At 35.5% G+C, this 20,960-nt stretch overlaps 1 protein-coding gene across 5 annotated transcripts in view; it reads left to right on the top strand.

Moving 5' to 3' along the window:
• The window catches only part of PRKD1 (protein kinase D1), a 386,482-nt gene that overhangs the window by 309,170 nt on the left and 56,352 nt on the right, over positions 1-20,960 (top strand). For 3 of the 5 annotated variants that reach the window (XM_035260258.3, XM_009005881.5, XM_054239835.2), the window contains 3 exons: positions 18,146-18,356; positions 18,479-18,556; positions 20,393-20,597. In XM_035260258.3, the coding sequence (XP_035116149.1) occupies positions 18,146-18,356; positions 18,479-18,556; positions 20,393-20,597 (494 nt within the window). The remainder of the gene's footprint in view (positions 1-18,145; positions 18,357-18,478; positions 18,557-20,392; positions 20,598-20,960) is intronic. The other 2 variants (XM_035260257.3, XM_035260256.3) reach the window with 1 other exon arrangement.

Genomic DNA, 20,960 nt, shown 5'->3' with positions numbered 1-20,960 from the left:
AGGTCAATTATTAAAGCAGAGCATACAACAATGCTCTTCTTGGGATAGTTTGTTTGGGTCAGTTGACTTGTGAATATTTAGTGTCTTTTATTTCTGTACCTCGGTCAATTGAGAATTGATATACTGTTATTTTACCTCATGAGAATATAAATTTCAAATATTATCATTAGTTCCCATTCTAAGATGGTCTCGTTAAGGTAACTTTAACAAAGGAAGCTATTGAAAACACAACCAGAACATTTTCTGGGTTAATTAAGATTGATGAGTCAATATTTCTGATTCGTAAGCTATAAGATGAAGAAATCTTCTTCAGTAATAGTAAATTCCTATTTTTGGAAAATCATTCTTATTCAAAAAGTGTCCTACTTAGAATAAGTCCAGTGTAAAAGCTAGGTGAGTGTAATTTTTTATAGTCTTATAAATTTGGTTTGTAATTTAAAATGCCTTCTAGACATAATTTTAAATGTGAATTAGTATCTTTCCCTTCAAATAATCCTTTGGGCATGAAGCCAAAGAAGGACGGGAAACATTTTTCACTTCCTTCTCCCACACTGCAGTTGGGAGCAGATTGCACAAAGGAGGACTGAAGAGCAGTCTGATTTTCTGTGCAAGTTGTATAAATTAAAAGCAACCAGGCCTTCACAGGCTAGCTCCTGATGGAAATAAGATGTGTTTTCGACATGAGCTATTTTTCTTGAACTTTGTTTACGTCTAGTTTGTCAAAAAGATAACAGACTTTTCTCTTTATAAATGTCTTGGAAGAAACTGATGCATAAAATTTGACCAAAATTTCTTCAGAGAAATGTTTTAGTGACAGTTGTGCAAGTAGCAGAATGGTTCTAGAAACCTGGTGATCGCTTCATGTTCAGCATGTCCTGGTCAGTTTACACTTTCAGGTCTGTAACCCTGAGGTGCACAAGTATTCCAAAATAGATAAATTACCTGCCCTCATGGAGCTTGCATAGGTAAACCATGTACCAATGAGTAAATGTAATAAATGTCTTTGTATAAGCTTCCTGCTATTATGTTACAATGAAATATATTGATTTATGTAATCGATCTCTCCTCCTGTTTCCATTTTAAATTTGAAATAATGCAAAAAACAAGCATCTCTTATACAAATGTCTTTGTATAAGCTTCCTGCTATTATGTTACAAAGAAATATATTGATTTATGTAATCAATCTCTCCTCCTGTTTCCATTTTAAATTTTCAAAGTATTTGTAAAAGTATTGGTATATTCTGTGTAAACATTTATTTGGCCAGACTCAGTGGCTCAACGCCTGTAATCCTAGCACTTTAGGAGACCAAGGTGGGCAGATCACTTGAGGCCAGGAGTTTGAGACCAGCTTGGCCAACATGGCAAAATCCTGCCTCTCCAAAAAAAGAAAAATACAAAAAGTAGCCAGGTATGGCAGCATGCATCTGTAATCCTGGCTACTCAGGAGGCTGTGACATGAGAATTGCTTCAAGCCAGGAAGCAGAGGTTTCAGTGAGCCAAGATCATGCCACTTGAACTCCAACCTGGGCAATAGAGTGAGACTCTGTCTCAAAAATATAATAAAATTAAAAGTAAATATTTATTGAATGTGTTAGTAGATAACATTCTTAGAATCCAAATTGGTTATACTGCTTTTCTAAAAAAAAATAGTTCTTCAAAAAGTGTAAAAGTTTAAATTTTTAACTCTATGGACAAAAGCGTATGAGCTTCCATTTCCTTATACTCAACAACAGATGTTGTCAATATTTTAAAAGGCTTTCTGCCTTGCTAATTTAAAATATATTTTAAAAATCTGTGCCTAACTATATATTTCTTTATTGGAGAGAATAAAGACTTTTCATATAATTGTCCATTTGTGTTTCAGTTATGGCGAATTGCCTATTTTTCCATTGAGTTGCTTATTGGTTGCTTAGAGTCTTGATGTATTATGACTATCATCCTCTATTCACCTATGATAGAAGTGTATTTTCATTTTGTGTGTGTTTTTGATGTCTTTTCCCATATTGATTTTTTAACGTGGAAAAGACATATTTTGATTCATTCTCTTACCATATAGAGACTTAACCATATAGAGACATGTTGAAAATAAATCAACATGGCCAGATTAAAGATAACATTTTTGTCAAGTTATTGAGGAGAATGACCTTTTCTTGAGGTAAAGAGCTGAAGTCAAGGTATAAAATGAAGCAGAATTTAACATATTGGATTACCTTTGTGACCATAGGGTATAATTAATGACACAGCATTTTTTACATTATGGAAATTTTTAAAAAATTAAATAACTTTATTAAAGTCATCTTAAATGTTTTTAAATGTCTTTAAGGAAGCAACTACTAATTTTGCTTCGATGTTAAGAGGCTCTGCAGAAAACTTACTTTTCATGTATTTGAATGCTTCTAGCCTAATCTTTTTGGTTATTCTTAACATTCAGACTGCCTTACAGAATTATTAGGAAAAAATTGCTCATTCTAAAAGCTTTCTCTGTGTTTGTCCATTTATACCCTTTAATTTTATGAAATTTGGACAAAATTCAGTTTAACTTTTTATGTGAGGATGTATATTTTCTAAATAACAATTTGCCAGAAACTGCTATTATTTTCATAAAGGTTTACTGACTCACATGTAATTAAGACATGGATTGTACTAACGTAAGTTCTAGGCTGCATGCTTTCCTACAAAGTCTCCCCTCAAAAATGATTCATTTAGTTACTATTTTCATTTATTTTAAAGAAATGAAAGCAAGAGAATACCAGCATTGCATTATCTATTTATAATTAGATATGATCTAGATACATTTTATAATAGTCAAAGTAGTTTCTTTTTAAATAAGCAAATAATGGACAAAGCTATTTCTAAACTATGGTGATATTTACTGCCCAGATCCATATTTTCCAGGATATTTTTCAATGTACTAAAAGTCTGTTTAGAATTAGATACTTACTCTTGTGTTTTGGAATTCTGGGAAGCCTGGTAATTTCTCTGAATTAAAGTCATTTTTCCATTTAAATATGCACCATGACACCTATGCAGTACATTTGCCAGATATTGCAAGTTTTTCTTTGATTATTGTGTAAACTGGTTTTTTATATTCAAACCTGGGCAGTGTGTACTTTCAGTGAGGAAAGATGTCCAACAGTTTTTTAACCGGAACTTGCCTGCTTCCTGAGGCTATGTGCAGTGGTGAGTTTCTGGGGAAAGTACCCTTCAGTAAAATTAGTAAGATTGTGAGGCCTGCTTTGAGTAACTGTGACCTGATTTCATTCCACATGTCTGGCTTATCATATCCATAAATTAATTCATGCTCTGAACAAAACCTTGCAGATGTGTGATTGTAAATGTGAATACTACTATAGAGTTCTTCATGAACCCTCCTGGGAGAAAGTGGCATGGTATACCAGTTTCCCCACACTTACTAATAGGTCTTAAGAACAATTAGATTTTTTCTAAAGGCTCTGAAGGTCCTGTGCAACTCTCAGCAAGGTGCTGTGACCTCCATAACACTCCTGACAAGACACGAAACAGAGCCTTTCACTGTTAGCAATTACAGGCATTTACTTCATGGGGATCTGCATTCATCTAATGTTCCAGGCTGGGCCAGATTTAAGTCTCTTCTCCCTTAATTCCTGACTTCTCATAACTTCCTACCTGAGGAATATGAAAAAAAAAAAGGGGGCTGTAATCAGTGGCTCAGGCCTGTAATCCCAACACTTTGGGAGGCAGTGGCAGGAGTATCATCTCAAGACCAGCCTGGCCAACATGGTGAACCACACCCCCATCTCTATTAAAAACACAAAAATTAGCTGGGCATGGTTGTGTGTGCCTGTAATCCCAGCTACTCAGAAGTCTGAGGCAGAAGAATCACTTGAACCTGGGAGGAGAAGATTGTAGTGAGCAGAGATTGCAGCCATTGCACTTCAGCCTGAGCAACAGAGCAAAACCTCGTCTCGAAATAATAAATAAATAAATAAAATTATTTAAAAATATGTAAAAAAGGTTACTCATCTTCATTCAAGAGTTCGTATGTCTTCATGAATGAACCTATTATGTAGAAGAAACAATGAGAAGGAGAGAGGAGAGTGAAAGATTGGAATTGGTGCCATACATTAGACTTCTAGAAATTAGGAAAAATTCAGCTTCTAAAATACTTGTCTCTTTTCACAAATATTTCGATACATTATTTTACTCAACCCCTTAGATGTAGTTTTAATACTTGATTTAATCTAATGAGATGAATTTCTTCTCCCCTTCTCAAAAAGAGTGATGATGTTGCCATTTAGATAATAGATATAGTGAAACATAAGATGAGACAATGCCTGGGAGTTACTAGCAAAATATACCTCTTTCTCTAAATAGCCCAGTTTTTAGTGTTATCTATTTTTCTGTAGTCATCCACTGAAAATATCACGAGTAATATAATTTCATTGAGTGAGTGCTTTTCTGTATTTTTAAAACGCAGAGCTCTTTTGGGGGTGTGGGGTAGATAGAGAAAAAAGTCTCTCATCTTTTGTCTCTTTCTCTTTTGTACTTAAGTTGCATTAAAATCTAGTCTTCGGTCTTACCACACTGTTTCAGAAGCACATGAGCATGTACACACAGAAATGCTAAGTGTCTGACACTAAGTGTTATGGGCTAGGATTCTATAATGTACTACAAGGTTATCCTAATGGGCCATTTTTGAAGGGAGAGGCTCTCGCCTTTGTGGCCTAGGACCGTGATTACAGCATGCTTTCTCAGCTGCGTGGTCTCTAATTCAATACTAATCAATGCCACAGTCTCTTTCCAGACTCTTTCATTCAGCTTTCCAGTGAGCTCATAAACCTAGGCCAGGTCCCTGTCTATTTCAGCAACGTCAACTACTATGGGAGTACTTACCTCTGAAATTACTATTCTTGGCTTTTCCACATAATATGTTTACTCTCCATTTCACTTTCTTATACTTAAAGCCCCAAAGTGGAAGTTGTTGACATGCAGTTATTTTCTTTCTCAGTGGAAACGCCCCTTTTCTATTTCATAAATTTAGAGAGCATAGTGATAAATTTGCATTGCCTTCAGTAAAAAATCCAGGAACCCGCAGATTTGTAGGATGTCGGAAACTGACATTTTGAGAGAACAGTACATGTAATTTGCAAAAATTCTTGAACTTTCTTAAATGAAGTTTCCTTTACCGTTCATTTCAGCTTACTCGAAAAGAGTGAGGCAATATAAAAGTTAATGTAACTTCCATGATTACATTAGCACTTAGGAAATCTAGATAACCTTGTATTTTTAATAAGAGATTATATGTTATTACTTTGAAAGCTTTCACAAATTGCTGCAAACATTAAGAAATGGATTCTCCACTGTATAACATAGAATCTGTCACCACTAAGCAGTGGGCACACATTTTTTCTGCCTGCCCTGTAGCCACCCTTTCACTGTTGTGAAAAGGTGTTGATTAGCTTTTATTTATGCTATATATTTAGGACATTTGACAGGTAGTTCAAGGGATAGAGAATCAGCACAGCACAAAACAACCTGAAGCTCAGCAAACACCCTACTCTCTACTGCCTGAATTATAGAGCCTGGAAACACATGAGTTCCTATGTGAACTCTATTTGTCAAGGATTTTCATATTTTTCTGTTGCCAAATAACTCTGCACTGGAAAATCCCTACTCCCGGGTGAGGTTATATATTTATGTAGGTGTTGTTGCAGGAGACAACTGTGGGTTTTTTTGTGGGTTTTTTTTTTTTTTGGTTTGTTTCTTTTCTGTTTGTTCGTTTTTTGCTTCAGAAAAACAAACAGCCTCAGACGGAACATTCACAGCAATGTTTTCCTAACAGCAGGTTAAGTCATCATCCCTAAGTGAGACAGACGGTTTTAAAGGATTAAAAAAGAAGGGCCGGGCACAGTGGCTCACGCCTGTAATCCCAGCATTTTGGGAGGCCGAGGCGGGTGGATCACGAGGTCAAGAGATCGAGACCATCCTGGTCAACATGGTGAAACCCTGTCTCTATTCAAAATACAAAAAAAATTGGCGGGGCATGGTGTCGCGTACCTGTAATCCCAGCTACTCAGGAGGTTGAGGCAGGAGAATTGCCTGAACCCAGGAGGTGGAGGTTGTGGTGAGCCGAGATCGGCCGTTGCACTCCAGCCTGGGTAACAAGAGTGAAACTCCGTCTCAAAAAAAAAAAAAAAAAATCTCTGGGCAGTTTGCAGATTGAGAGGACTGAATTGTCCTGAAAAAAATTTTTATTCATTCATTTATCTAATTTTACTCATTTATTTATCTATCTAATTTTTGTGGGTACAGAGTAGGTATATATATTGTTGGGTTACATGAGATATTTTCATACAGGCATGCAATGCATAACAATCAGGGTAAATGGGGTATCTATCCACTTCAAGGATTTATCCTTTGGGTTTCAAGGAATCCAATTACACTCTTCTAGTTATTTTTAAATGCAGTTACATTATTTTTAACTATGGTAACCTGTTATGCTAGCAAATACTTGGTCTTACTCACTCTGCTAATTTTTGTACCCCATTAACCATCATTCCTTTCTCCCCGCCCCACACCCAAACAAAATTTTAATTACTAATAATACTCAACATAGCCATGACATGGCAAGACACCTTCGGGTCCATGCAAACGTCTTTTCTTCAGGACTCTTTTGAATGATTCCTCACCTCTACCATGAATATGGTTTATCTTTCCTTCAAACTTTCATATATGTAAGCACTTATTCTGTGTGACACAGTATTCTGGAAGTTGGTGATACAATGATGAACAAAATAATGAAGATGCTACCCTCTTGGAACCTATATTCTGTTGAGGGGAGGCAATAAAAATCCAATAAACAAATAGGTAAATAATACAGTTGCATGCTGCAGTAATGACTTTGGAGGAGACAGAATGATGTGAGAGAGTAATAGAGTATGGAGTGGGGTTAAGCAATAAATTAGGTGGTGTGGAGGCCTCTTAGAGAAGGGGGCATAGGAACCAAAATCTGAAGAATAAGGAGGAAACCATCTATGAAGAAAGGGAAAGAGTAAATATCAAGGTCAACAATAATAACGATTATGCTGTGTCTTAGACTCTACTGGCCAGTAAACTCATTGGGCACAGAGAATGTTATTTCCTCATCTTTCTATTTCCTGAAGCATCTGAATTGGGATTTTAGGTAAAATTTGCCCCAAAACTTGCTAAATTAGATAGATCAATCTTGATGGCAATAGGAGAGAACTGTCTTAAGGTGTTACTCTGTAATGTTCTTTGAATGACAGTCCAAAATGCTAGATCTTGAAAATTCTAGAATAAAAGATTAATATTTGCTTACATCTGTTTTTGCACAGTTGTGCTATTATCTTTTAAGCATAATAACACCTGAATAGGAAAGTAGGCAGCCAACTCAATAATGTTTATGCAATAGCAGCCGTTTATTTCACTAGTTGCTGTGTTCTGGAAAACATGCATGACTCAGTTCCTATCATCTAAGCACAGACAAGCTGGCTAAAAAATCTCTTCTGTAGGTCAAGGTTAAGAGGTTCATGATACTCTGCATTGCATTTTTGGCACATAAAACACACTACTATTTGATTATTCTTGTGTAATTGCCTCTTATGTCTTCCTTATTGACTAAATGAGAGGTTGAAAATACTTGCTGTTTTTTATTTAGCATAAAATCAAGGAATGTGAGAGCTTGGGATAAACTAAGGAGAAAGGAATCATGGTTATCTGGAACAAGACTACCTGAATTCATAGTTCTACTATTTACAAGTTGTGTGATCTTAGACAAATGATTTAATCTCTGAGTAATTCAGGTTCTTTAGGTGTAACATGGAGGTATAAATAAATGAAATCCATGTAAAGAGCTATGAAAATAGTTGTATAAAATGTATAGTTTATTTATACATGAGGTATACATAAATGAAATCCATGTAAAGTGCTATGAAAATAGTTTGGCATATATAAACGTCCCCCATTGAACTAAATAATGATAGAAAACACGTTTTATAACCTCAAAGGTCTCCCTCTGAAGTAGATTTAGTCCCCAGATACACTGACTGGCACAAAGTTGTTAAATGTTTTTTTCAGTTGCTAACATCTAGATCAAGTTATTTTATAAGACATCTAGATTCCCTCCTTCTTTTGAAAACTAAAAGATCCGTCAACAATGGGTTTACGTATTCATGTGGCACCTACTAGAAGTAATTGAGCTGTGGCCATCCCTTTTACGGTGACACTGTTCTCTACAAATTGCTATAGTCTCAACCATTCCCCATTGCCTCCTTGATGCTGAGGGCCACCCATTAATTTGAACAGCCTATTAAGTGTTTGAGTTTGGTAGTGGAAGAATTCTGCACAGATTTTCATGCTGAAGTAGGGGCAAGGAGCAGGCAGACAAGTACAGAGTGTTTGCAGTGGAAAACATTCCTTAGCCAGGTGTCCTGTCTTAAAACTGAAATCCTGTAAAGCAAGTATGTCAGTGTTACAGTTAATGTAACTTTAAATTGTAAAAATCTTTTATTACAGTCTGTATGTTAAATATATCTATTGAAATGTCTCATCTACTAATCCTGCACATTTACTGCTTGAAAACACACATTTTGCTCAGATAAAACTGCTTACCGTTTGTCCTGAATATTGTTCTTCTACAGGAGCTTATTATCAAATGATTCAAACAAATCCATAAAGAGATGTCCACATGTATGCTAAAGTATTCTCTACTTTTCTATTTCTCTTTAACTTAAAGGGAATTCGTTTTCAAAAATTTAGGCACAGTGAGAGGCTGTGAAATGAATTTTAGTTAATACACAGAAATAATTTTAAAATGCACACATTTTCATTTGAACTATTTTTTATTGTCAAGCAACTTTTATCTCAGAGAAATTTATGTTTGATTTTTTTTTACACAAGTGACAATAAACCACAAGTAAAGGCAACTTTTCTTCTGTGTTTTCTAGCTTAAGTAATGAAGAGAGTTCATTTTGAACTGCGAAGTAGAATATACCTTGTTGGGAAATTATTTAAGTCCTGTTAAATGTTTAAAGACATGCTGGCAGTTGGAGTTTCCACAATGTAATATAAGCAATCATTTCCTGGGAAGCTTCCAAAGTTGCTGAGTCATTAATTTAGCACACCAGGTTAAAAAACAAATTCAGTCTCTAGAAGAGCACAATGCATTGTCTCTCTGAGTAGGTGTTCAGTACATAGAGTTCTAACTTTGACAGTAATTTCAAATGAAACAGTTGGTATAAGATATTAAAGATGCATTGTGAAATCACAAAAAATTTGATCTCTATAATTTTTATTATATTTAACCTTTATTCTTGGCTTTAAAATACAGCTTTCATCATTATGTTCTCATATTATCTCTCATGCATGATATGGTACATCTTATACTTCTAACAGGAGAAAAATTCCTTTATGTTTGTCATTATCTATAATTTGCCAAATCAAATCATTTATATGCACCGCTCTCAATACCATTTTTTATAGTGATGTCAATTCTCACAAAAGCTCCACACCCGTAATTTGATCCATACTCCTCCAATTCATAGAACCTATGGCTAATATAAAAATACAAAATTTTTAAAAATGCATTCTCTTTTATATGTTTCCCATAGTTATAGAAAAGAAAATTTTTAATGTGTTCTTTAAGTGTTGAGCCACTTTTTGCTCTGAACATATTAATGAAGCAGAATAAAACAATTTTCCAAAGCATTTCAGCTTTCCCTCTCCATTAAAAAAAAAATCATTCTACAGATTTTTCAGGTTCACCAGATATGTGGGGCCAAATTGGAATAGAAACTAATGGTGGAAATTAATTTAAACACCATTTAGTTAACCTAATAAACCCAATAAAACCTGGGCATTCGCCATTACTGAGGAGGTTCTAACCTTGCCTGTGTAAACAAAGTCCCTGGAACGTTTACACAGTAGCAGGGTGAAGCCCACTGCACCTCAGCAAGATCTCTGCAGGCAGGCTGTGACTAGATTCCCTTATTGGGCAGAGCATCTCTGAAAAATGGCAATAGCCCATCAGGGACTTATAAATAAAGCTCCACCTTCCTGGGACAGAGCACCTGGGAAAAGGGGCAGTTGTGAGTTCCACTTCAACAGACTTAAATGTCTCTGCCCACCAGCTCTGAAGGGAGCAATGGAGCTCCCAGCACAGCACTTGAGCTCTGATAAAGGACAGACTGCCTCCTCATGTGCATCTCTGATCCCTGTATATCCTAAGAAATACCTAATAAACCCAGTAAAACCTGGGCATTCACCGTTACTGAGGAGGTTCTAACCTGGTTGACATCTGGCAGGTACCCTTCTGGGACAAAGCTACCAGAGGAAGGAACAGGCAGCAATCTTTGCTGTTCTGCAGGCCCCCAGGCAAGCAGAATCTGGAGTGGACCTCCAGCAGTCCTGCAGCAGAGGGGCCTATTATAAGGAAAACTAAAAAAAAACAGAAAGACATAACTTCAACATCAACAGAAAGGACCTCCACTAAGAGACCACATCCCAAAGTCACCAACTTCAAAGACCAAAGGTAGATAAATCCATGAAAGTGCTAAGAAACCAGCACAAAAAGCTGAAATCCTCAAAAGCCAGAACACCTCTTCTCCTCCAAGGGATCACAACTCCTCACCAACAAGGGAACAAAACGAAATAATGATTTTGATGAACTGTCAGAAACAGGCTTCAGAAGGTAAGTAATAACACACTTCTCCAAGCTAAAGGAGCATGGTCTAACCCAATGCAAAGAAACTAAGAACCTTGAGAAAAAGGTTAGATGAAATGCTGTCTAGAATAGCCAACTTAGAGAAGAACATAAACAACTTGATGGAGCTGAAAAATACAGCATAAGAAGTTCGCAAAGCATGAGAAGCTTCAATAGTCAAATCAATCAAGCAGAAGAAAGGATGTCAGAGTTTAAAGATCAAGGATATCAGAGATTTAAGAATAACTCAATGAATTAAAATGAGAAGAGAAGTTTAGAGAAAAAAGAGCTTTACATAATGGTAAAGAAGGGCTTTACATAATGGTAAAGGGAAGTAAATCACTCCTGAGCAAGTGCAAAAAAATGGAAATCATAACAAACAGTCTCTCAGACCACAGTGCAATGAAATTAGAACTCAGGATTAAGAAACTCTCAAAACTGCACAACTACAGGGAAACTAAATAACCTGCGCCTGAATGGCTACAGAATAAATAATGAAATGAAGGCAGAAATAAGATATTTTTCAAAATCAATGAGAATGAAGATACAATGTACCAGAATCTCTGGGACACATTTAAAGCAGTGTCTCAGGGGAAATTTATAGCACTAAATGCCCACATGAGAAGTGAGGAAAGGTCTAAAATCGACACCCAATGTCACAATTAAAAGAACTAGAGGAGCAAGATCAAACAAATTCAAAAGCTAGCAGAAGACAAGACAAGAAATAACTAAGATCAGAGCAGAACTGAAGGAGATAGAGACACAAAATCCCCTCAAAAAAATCAATAAATCCAGGAGCTGTTTTTTTGGTCAACAAAATAGATAGGATGCTAGCTAGAATAATAAAAAGAAAAGAGAGAAGAATTGAATAGATGCAATAAAAAATGATAAAGGTGATATCACCAACAATTCCACAGAAATACAAACTACCATCAGAGATTACTACAAACAACTGTATGCACATAATCCAGTAAATCTAGAAGAAATGGATACATTCCTGGACACTTACACCCTCCCAAGACTAAATCAGAAAGAAGTTGAATCCCTGAATAGACCAATAACAAGGTCTGAAGTTGAGGTAGCAATTAATAGCCTACCGACCAAAAAAAGTCCAGGACCAGATGGTTCACAGCCAAATTCTACCAGAGGCACAAAGAGGAGCTGGTACCATTCCTTCTGAAACTATTCCAAACAATATAAAAAGAGGGAATCCTCCCTAACTCCTTTTATGAGACCAACATCATCCTAATACCCCAAAACCTGGCAGAGACACAACTAACAAAGAAAATTTCAGGCCAATATCCATGATGATCATTGATGTGAAAATCCTTAATAAAATACGCACAAACTGAATCCAACAGCAAATAAAAATCTTATCCATCATGATCAAGTCCACTTTCATTCCTGGGTTGCAAGACTGGTTTAACATACACAAATCTATAAACATAAACAGAAGCAAAACCAAAAACCACATGGTAACCTCAGTGGATGCAGAGAAGGCCTTTGACAAAATTCAGCAGCCCTGTATGCTACAAACTCTCAATAAGCTAGGTATCAATGGAATGTATCTCAAAATAACAAAAGCTATTTATGGTAAACCCACAGCCAATATCATACTGAATGGGCAAAAACTGGAAGCATTCCCTTTGAAATTTGGCACAAGACAAAGATGCCCTCTCTCACCACTCCTATTCAACATAGTATTGGAAGTTCTGGCCAGGGCAGTCAGGTAAGAAAAAAGAAATAAAGCGTATTCAGTTAGGAAAAGAGGGAGTCAAATTGTCTCTATTTGCAGACAACATGATTGTATATTTAGAAGACCCTATCATCTCAGAAGCTGATAAGCAACTTCAGCAGAGTCTCAGGATACAAAATCAGTTTGCAAAAATCACAAGCATTCCTATACACCAATAACAGACTTAAAGAGAGCCAAATCATGAGTGAACTCCCATTCAACAATGCCTAGGAATACAGTTAATAAGGGATGTGATGGACCTCTTCAAGGAGAACAGTAAACCATTGCTCAAGGAAATAATAGAGAACACAAACAGATGGAAAAATATTTCATGCTCGTGATTAGGAAGAATCAATATTGTGAAATGACCATACTGTCCAAAGTGATTTACAGATTCAATGCTATCCCCATCAAGCTACCATTGACCTTCTACACATAACTGGGAAAAAACACCTTAAACTTCATGTGAAACCAAAAAAGAGCCAGAATAGCCAAGACAATCCTAAGCCAAAATTTAAAAAAAGCTGGAGGCATCACGCTACCTGACTTCAAACTATACTATAAGGCTACAGTAATCAAAACAGCATAGTACTGGTACCAATACAGAGATATAGACCAATAGAAGAGAACAGAGGCCTGTGAAGTAATGCCACACATCTACAACCATCTGATCTTTGACAAACCTGACAAAAACAAGCAATGGGGAAAGGATTCCCTATTTAATAAATGGTGTTGGAAAAAATGGCTAGCCATATGCAGAAAACTGAGACTGGACCCCTTCCTTACACTATATACAAAAATTAACTCCAGTTGGATTAAAGATTTAAACAAAAGACCTAACACCATAAAAACCCTAGAAGAAAACTTAGGCAATACCATTCGGGGCATAGGCAAGGACTTCATGACTAAAACACCAAAAGCAATGGCAACAAAAGCCAAAATAGACAAATAGGATCTAATTAAACTTAAGAGTTTTTGCACCGCAAAGGAAACTATCATTAGAATGAACAGGCACCCAACATAATGGGAAAATTTTTGCAATCTACCCATCTGACAAAGGACTAATATTCAGAATCTACAAACAACTTAAACAAATGTACAAGAAGAAAACAAACAACCTCATCAGAAAGTAGGCGGAGGATATGAAAAGACCCTTCTCAAAATAAGACATTTATGCAGCTAACAAACATGGAAAAAAACCTCATCATCACTGGTCACTAGAGAACTGCCAAATCAAAACCACATTGAAATACCATCTCATGCCAGTTAGAATGGTGATCATTAAAAAACCTGGAGACAACAGATGCTGGAGAGGATGTGGAGAAATAGGAACACTTTTATACTGTCGAGAGTGTAAATTAGTTCAACCATTGTGGAAGACAGTGTGGTGATTCCTCAAGGATTTAGAACTAGAAATACCATTTGACCCAGCAATCTCATTACTGGGCATATACCCAAAGGATTATAAATCATTCTATTATAAAGACACATGCACATGTATGTTCATTGCAGCACTGTTTACAATAGCAAAGACTTGGAAACCAACCCAAATGCCCATCAATAATAGACTGGATAAAGAAAATGTGGCACATATTCCCCATGGAATTCTATGCAGCCATAAAAAAGGATGAGTTCATATCCTTTGCAGGGACATGGATGAAGCTGGAAACCGTCATTCTTAGCAGACTGGCACAAATGCAAGAAACCAAACACAACATGTTCTCACTCATAAGTGGGTGTTGAATAGTGAGAACACATGGACGCAAGGAGGGGAGCATCACACATTGGGGCCTGTTGCGGGGGTGGAAGGGCTAGAGGAGGAAGAGCAGGGGGTGGGGAGTTTGGGGAAGGATAACATTAAATGAAATACCTAATGTAGATGATGGGGGGATGGATGCAGCGAACCAACATGGCATGTGTATACCTATATAACAGTTCTGCACAATTTGCACATGTATCCCAGAACTTAAAGTATAATAATAATTTTTAAAACTCTTCAATAGTGTTGATGGGTAAGAATTTTCTCTTTATTATATTTAACTTTAAAGAGCAGTGTTATTTAAAACTCTAAAGTACTGTGCATCCTTGTATATTTAGCTACAATGTGCACATTGTAGCTAAATATACAAGTAAGCCAAGAAAATGAAGTAAGTTAATGAAGAATTTGAGTTTTATTTATGTATAATAAAGTTTCTATAACATATAAACTTGATGTATAATGACATCTCTTTACTTTGTATAATAATGTATTTCATGCAAACATTTCCAATTATTTCTGTCTGCATTATGATTTGAATTATTATCGAATTTCCTGTGGAAAGTATCATAAAGTCCAAAGATCAGTGAGATTTTTTTAAAATTATAATATCCTTGAAAACTATTAATTTCTGGATTTTGGCCTGCTCAGTAGCTTGATATATCAAACAAAAACACACTGTAATTATGCTTTATGGTGTACATGCCTTCACATAAAACTTCACATAATTGAAATTTTATATTTTTGTTTAAAATAACTGATAATTATTAATGAAAAATGTGTCACTGATTCTGAAAATCTTTTGGTCTTAGTTTGTGATTTTGTGATAACATCATTAAGAATTTGTTTAAAGGAATTATGGCAGGTTTACAGAAATGGTCGGTCTTAAACATTTAGGTAAATAATGATATATATTACAGGAAAATGGCCTTTTTTCATAGCCATTTGTTTTATATATATATATTCTAGAATATATATATTATCTAGACTATATTATATAGAATATATATATTATAGAATAAGGATTATATTCTAGAATATATATTATATATATATAGAATATATTATACAATATATTATATAATCCTTATTCTATAATATATATATTCTATATAATATAGTCTAGATAATATATATATTCTATATTATGTATAATTCGTTATATGTCAACAAAGTACTAGTTTTACATTTTGATTGAAGGAAGGCTAAAATACCTATAAGTGCTTAGGTAATCATCAGATAATGACCCAGTCTTTTTTGTTTTTGCTTTTTAAATTTGCCTCATGAAAGGGAAAGCACACACAAATGTGTGCATGTACACGCTGAGAAACATAGAATTAAATACTGAAAACGGGACTTCAGACAGCTTCTCCCCTCTTCCTTTCCCAAGGTGTTTGTTATCTAGTAAAATTAAACAACTCAAGCAATCTCCTTCCAGTGGTAAATCAATTTCTGCAAGGTAAGTTACCATGCCTGCACCCTGGCTCAAGATTGTAAAGCTGTGCTTTTTCATTTAGAAATATGGGCCATATTGAAAATGATTACTTATATTTGGGACTATAAAAAAGGTAATGATAAGTCTGGTTGGATTGCTATCTGATTTTAAAATTTAAAATGGCATGAATGGTATGAGGGCCGTCTTTATTAATGTTATTAAAATCAATTTCTGACACTGCAATTACATAGTTTACACCATAACTTACATATTTTGTGCCAAGGGCATATGTGGCTGGCTGTGTAAATCTCATTATTGCTTGAATTTGTGCATAGCATGGTCTCTGGGCTACGGAGTGACAGCCAATTTCTTTTGCCTAAACATGGAAGATTTTTAAATTTCTTATGTAATCTTGCCTTAAAGGTAATAAGTGAAATTACCTCTCAAAAGTAATTCTATTTCTTGTAGTTTATGGTAGTGTTTATGTTGGATGAAAAGAAAACATTCAGTTTACTAGCTTCCCTCTTGCTTTTCTAATGAATTTGCACTATGGTATGATAAATGTCAAACTGGCTCTGTTAGCACAGCTTAGAGTTAGTTATCTTACATTAAGGAAAATGACTGACAGTGATTTGGCCAGCTTTTCATAGGATTTTCAAAATCTGAGAACATTTTAAGTCTGCTAAGACAGTGTGACATTAGGTTACCTTTTATTCTGAGTGTTAAAACTTTCCAACTATGGAAAAATACCGCTTTCATTTTTGTCTATGCTTAAAACTGGCCCATTGGCTACACTTACTAAAGGACACTGGAACAGGGACCTTACCCTGTTGATTTAATTATTATTTAAATCCATTGAAGGCATTTTTTCAATATTTTCATGATTCTGGTTTGGCAAGCCTTTGGCTACTTTTATAGTCTCCTTAGACTTCTCTGCAAGAGTTGAACCTTTCCAGGATAATTATGCTTTACAGTTTTTCTTTATGGAATTGTGATTGTGAATATAACTGTAGGCCTAATATTCCTGTGTAGAAATTCATTTTAAGTTTCTTTTTACTGTAGCTAGTAAATCTGCAAATCGTACTTTTCACTTTTGGCAATAGCATTTAACCTTTTGATGCAGATAGGGATTGAAAGGGATGGAAATTGTATGTAAATATGATTTATTGCTTGCCTTATCAGTAATTATTTCAAATTAGAAATTAACTGAGGATGATGAAAAAACAAGGGCTCTGGAGGCAAACAAATGTAGGTTTGCATTTTGCTTCCACTATTTACTAGCATTTGACCCAAAGGTATGTATTTAAACTTTATGAGCTTAGATGCTTCAACTGTAGATAATAAGGCCTATGTTTTAAGGCACCTAACACGGTTATTGCTGTAGAGGAGGAGCTTAGTAACTGAGATATGTAAATGAGATATATAATTATAACAACAATTCAAAAGTAATTTGGTTGATCTTATTCTGATGATTCTAAAATACATAATTTTGATAATTCTCAAATATATCCCAGGATATGAGTTATCATGAAATTATCCAAAAACATTGAAAACACAGTTAATTTTAGTCAATTTAATTTTTAAGAATCTATATGCTGGGCTGATTAATTCCAAAATGTTGGACAAAAGTGCACAGAGATATAATTATATCCAAACATCCATTTTTGTATGCCTCGTATAGTATATTAGTTCTGTTTTCAGTAATAAAAATATTTATTGTTCATATGGTTGAGGAAAAATTTTAAATTATATTTATTTTTTTTCTTTAGGGAATCTAAAGAAGCTGTAAGCATTTTTTGTTTGTTTGTTTGAGACGGAGTTTCACTCTCGTCGCCCAGGCTGGAATGCAGTAGTGCAATCTTGGCTCACCACAATCTCCATCTCCCTAGTTCAAGCAATTCTCCTGCCTCAGCCTCCTGAGTAGCTGGGATTACAGGCATGCGCCACCACACCCAGTTAATTTTTGTATTTTTAGTAGAGATGGTGTTTCCTCATGTTAGCCAGGCTGGTTTTGAACTCCTGACCTCAAATGATCTGCCCTTCTCAACCTCCAAAAGTGCTGGGATACAGCATTTTTTTCAATGAAATACCATTAGGGCAAACAGAAGGCATTTACTTTTTATTTTCTGTCTTTCTTCAATGCTTGTATTTACTATGTGCATGTAATTCTGTAGAAAATGTCAACAATATAATATGTCAGTGTTTATTTGTCTCCAACTTTATATTTCTGTGTTAAAATGACCTTTTTAAAGCAAAAACATATTTGAAACCTAGAAATCATGTTTAAATATTCTGATCTCCAATTCTTTTGTTGTTGTTGTTATATAAGCACGTTAACTCAAATAGAAATGGGGAAAGGAAGTAAATTGTATTAATTAACTGAAGTATAGTATTATTTCTTTCGTATTATTAAGGATCAAAGTACTAAATACAAGAGTAAACCCAGATCTTAAAATGTATAGATATATAAATCAAATAGCCTCTTACATCTGACTTCTTTTACTGTTTTTCAAAATGTAGCAGAAGTCACCATCGGAGTCATATATTGGTCGAGAGAAGAGGTCAAATTCTCAATCATACATTGGACGACCAATTCAACTTGACAAGATTTTGATGTCTAAAGTTAAAGTGCCACACACATTCGTCATCCACTCCTACACCCGGCCCACGGTGTGCCAGTACTGCAAGAAGCTTCTGAAGGGGCTTTTCAGGCAGGGCTTGCAGTGCAAAGGTAAGAAAGATTTTGTCACTAGTCGAACTTTGATTGTCTTCATTTGACATAACTATTTTCTGGTTACTACTTCTCTTTCTGACAAAGTCTCATTTTGTTTCATTTGAAATCATTGGGATTAGATTGCAGATTCAACTGCCATAAACGTTGTGCACCAAAAGTACCAAACAACTGCCTTGGTGAAGTGACCATTAATGGAGGTAGGTGAAAGATCAGCTGTCATGTCTGTGCTTCTTCCCTATTAGAGAGTGTGGGGGTGATGATTTTAGTCAGGGTTTTTTTTTTTTTTTTTGGTTTTGCTTCAGATATTTCAGACACAGTCTAAAGTAAATTTTGGCTCATGTTTGTTCTTCTTTACTATAGAAAAGCATCCATGGAGTTTTGATAACCATCAAAGAGCCTTTCATGATCTTTACATGGTGAACAGCTAGTATTGAAAACTTGGGTAGCCATAATTTATTTCCCAGCTTTCTTATCTTATACTCTTAACCTAGTTTGTCCAGAAATGTTGATGTTGTTGGAATGCCTACAAGTTATAGCTCTCAGTCTCTTTTCCTCTGCCCTTTTTATTTCAAGCACTACCAAAATATTTGACTTAGAATCTCAGGTTAGTTTTCTCTGTGGATAGTGGTCTTCTGTATACCTTTAGTCTGATACCAGTTTCCCAATTCCTCTGGAAAGAAAAATGGCTATAAAAGACCACAAAAAGAAGTTGAGTATTTTTGTTGCTGAAAAGCTGAAGGATGAATATTTTTGCTCTAGAACTTTCTTCTCTAGAAGAAATGTATGCTGTACCTAAAAGAAGAAGAAGAAAGAATTCTCCAGGAAAACATTCTCACACTTGTTTCTGGCTTGGAGATTCATGAATTAGCTGCCAAAATTGAAAGCTTGGCGATCTTTCCACTTTCTGTGGCATGTGGTGTTGACTTTGTTCAGGCTTAGGGAACGTCAGTGTGTACTTGATAACTATAACTAAGGGAAACAGAACAGTTTTTGATGTTGTTGATTACTTGGAAATAGTATTTTCTCATACATTCAGAAAAATCTGGTAAAATGTGAATTTTCCAAGCTTGGCATGCTAGGGTTTCTCATTAATCTACATTTTAATTTTAAAATGGGTACTTTGCATTAGTTAGTAATTATAATTTTTAGCATTGCCATCAACTATATAATGACAGTGTTCAATATTACTTCAGATATCAAATGTCTTAGTATTTACAAGCTGTAGCTTGTGACCAACTTAATATATTGGATTTCATGATTTAAAAATTTACTTCAATAGTAAGAATCAGTGGCTTGAATCTTTTTTCGTGTGAAAGTTTCTGTCATCCTCTTATATACTTTTTTTCCCACCAGAGCTGTGTTTCTAAAATATGATCAGCTTCCCAGGCACTTGGGCCTTGTATCACTTTGCCTTCTAGCATTTTGCTTCTATCCCAGCCTGGGCTTCCTTCCAAGGCTTTTCATGACTTTTCATGATTTCAGGCTTAGGAACACAGAAAACAAGCACCTACCTATAACATTACATATTCAATCTCTCCTAAATTCAGACACATATAAACTGAAATAAAAAAGGAAATTAAAAATCATGGATGGATCTGGAGGCCATTATCTTTAGCAAATGCAGGAACAGAAAACCAAATACCAGATGTTCTCACTTATAAGCGGGAGCTAAATTATGAGAACACATGGACACATAGTGGGGAACAACACACACTGGGACCTTTTGAGGTTGGAGGGTGGGAGGAGGGAGGATCAGAAAAAAATAACTAATGGGTACCAGGCTTAATACCTGGGTGATGAAATAATCTGTACAACAAACCCCCATGACTCAAGTTTACCTGTGTAATAAACCTGCACATGTACCCCTAAACTTAAAATAAAAGTTAAAAAAAAAAAAACAAACAAGAAAAGAAACTTCACAGAACTACCATTTTGGGGCTTCCAAATGATTTGTTTTAGGATCACCTGACTGTCTCTTAAGCCCTGGCTCCAAGATTCCAGGCTTATCTTTATGGGTCAAAATAATTTTCTAGATTTGCTTAGTCCTGGGGCAGAGTCTGATGTGGTCATGGAAGAAGGGAGTGATGACAATGATAGCGAAAGGAACAGTGGACTCATGGATGACATGGAAGAAGCAATGGTCCAAGATGCAGAGATGTTAATGGCAGAGTGCCAGAACGACAGTGGGGAGATGCAAGACCCAGACCCAGACCACGAGGATGCCAACAGAACCATCAGGTGAGAGCAGCACTCCCAGCCTCAGCCAACAGGGGGACCACAAGTGGTATTTTCTCTTTTAACTTCTTTGATATTTATATCAATTATAGTAGAAATATGAAGTGCATGTTTATTTTCTTATGAATGACATATGTGCTGTAGATGAGAGCCTTTGAAGTTAGGAGGTATGGGTTCCCTGGGAGAAGTGTGGTTTCCATCCTTTCCTAGCATCTCCTCATTCACTGACCCATTTTCTTCTGCATGTGAGAGATACTCATGTTTGCCATTCACAAGTTTATTACTAAATTAGTATTTAATTAGAGGCTCATTGTGTAGAAACAACAAAGATCAAGGATCCAACTTATCAGACACCATTTATTTTAT

This window comes from Callithrix jacchus, chromosome 8 (genome assembly GCF_049354715.1).
Source record: "Callithrix jacchus isolate 240 chromosome 8, calJac240_pri, whole genome shotgun sequence".
In the NCBI taxonomy this organism is placed as follows: domain Eukaryota; kingdom Metazoa; phylum Chordata; class Mammalia; order Primates; family Cebidae; genus Callithrix; species Callithrix jacchus.
The sequence above is the reverse complement of the archived record's forward strand: the minus strand, read 5'-3'. Positions and strand labels throughout refer to the sequence as shown.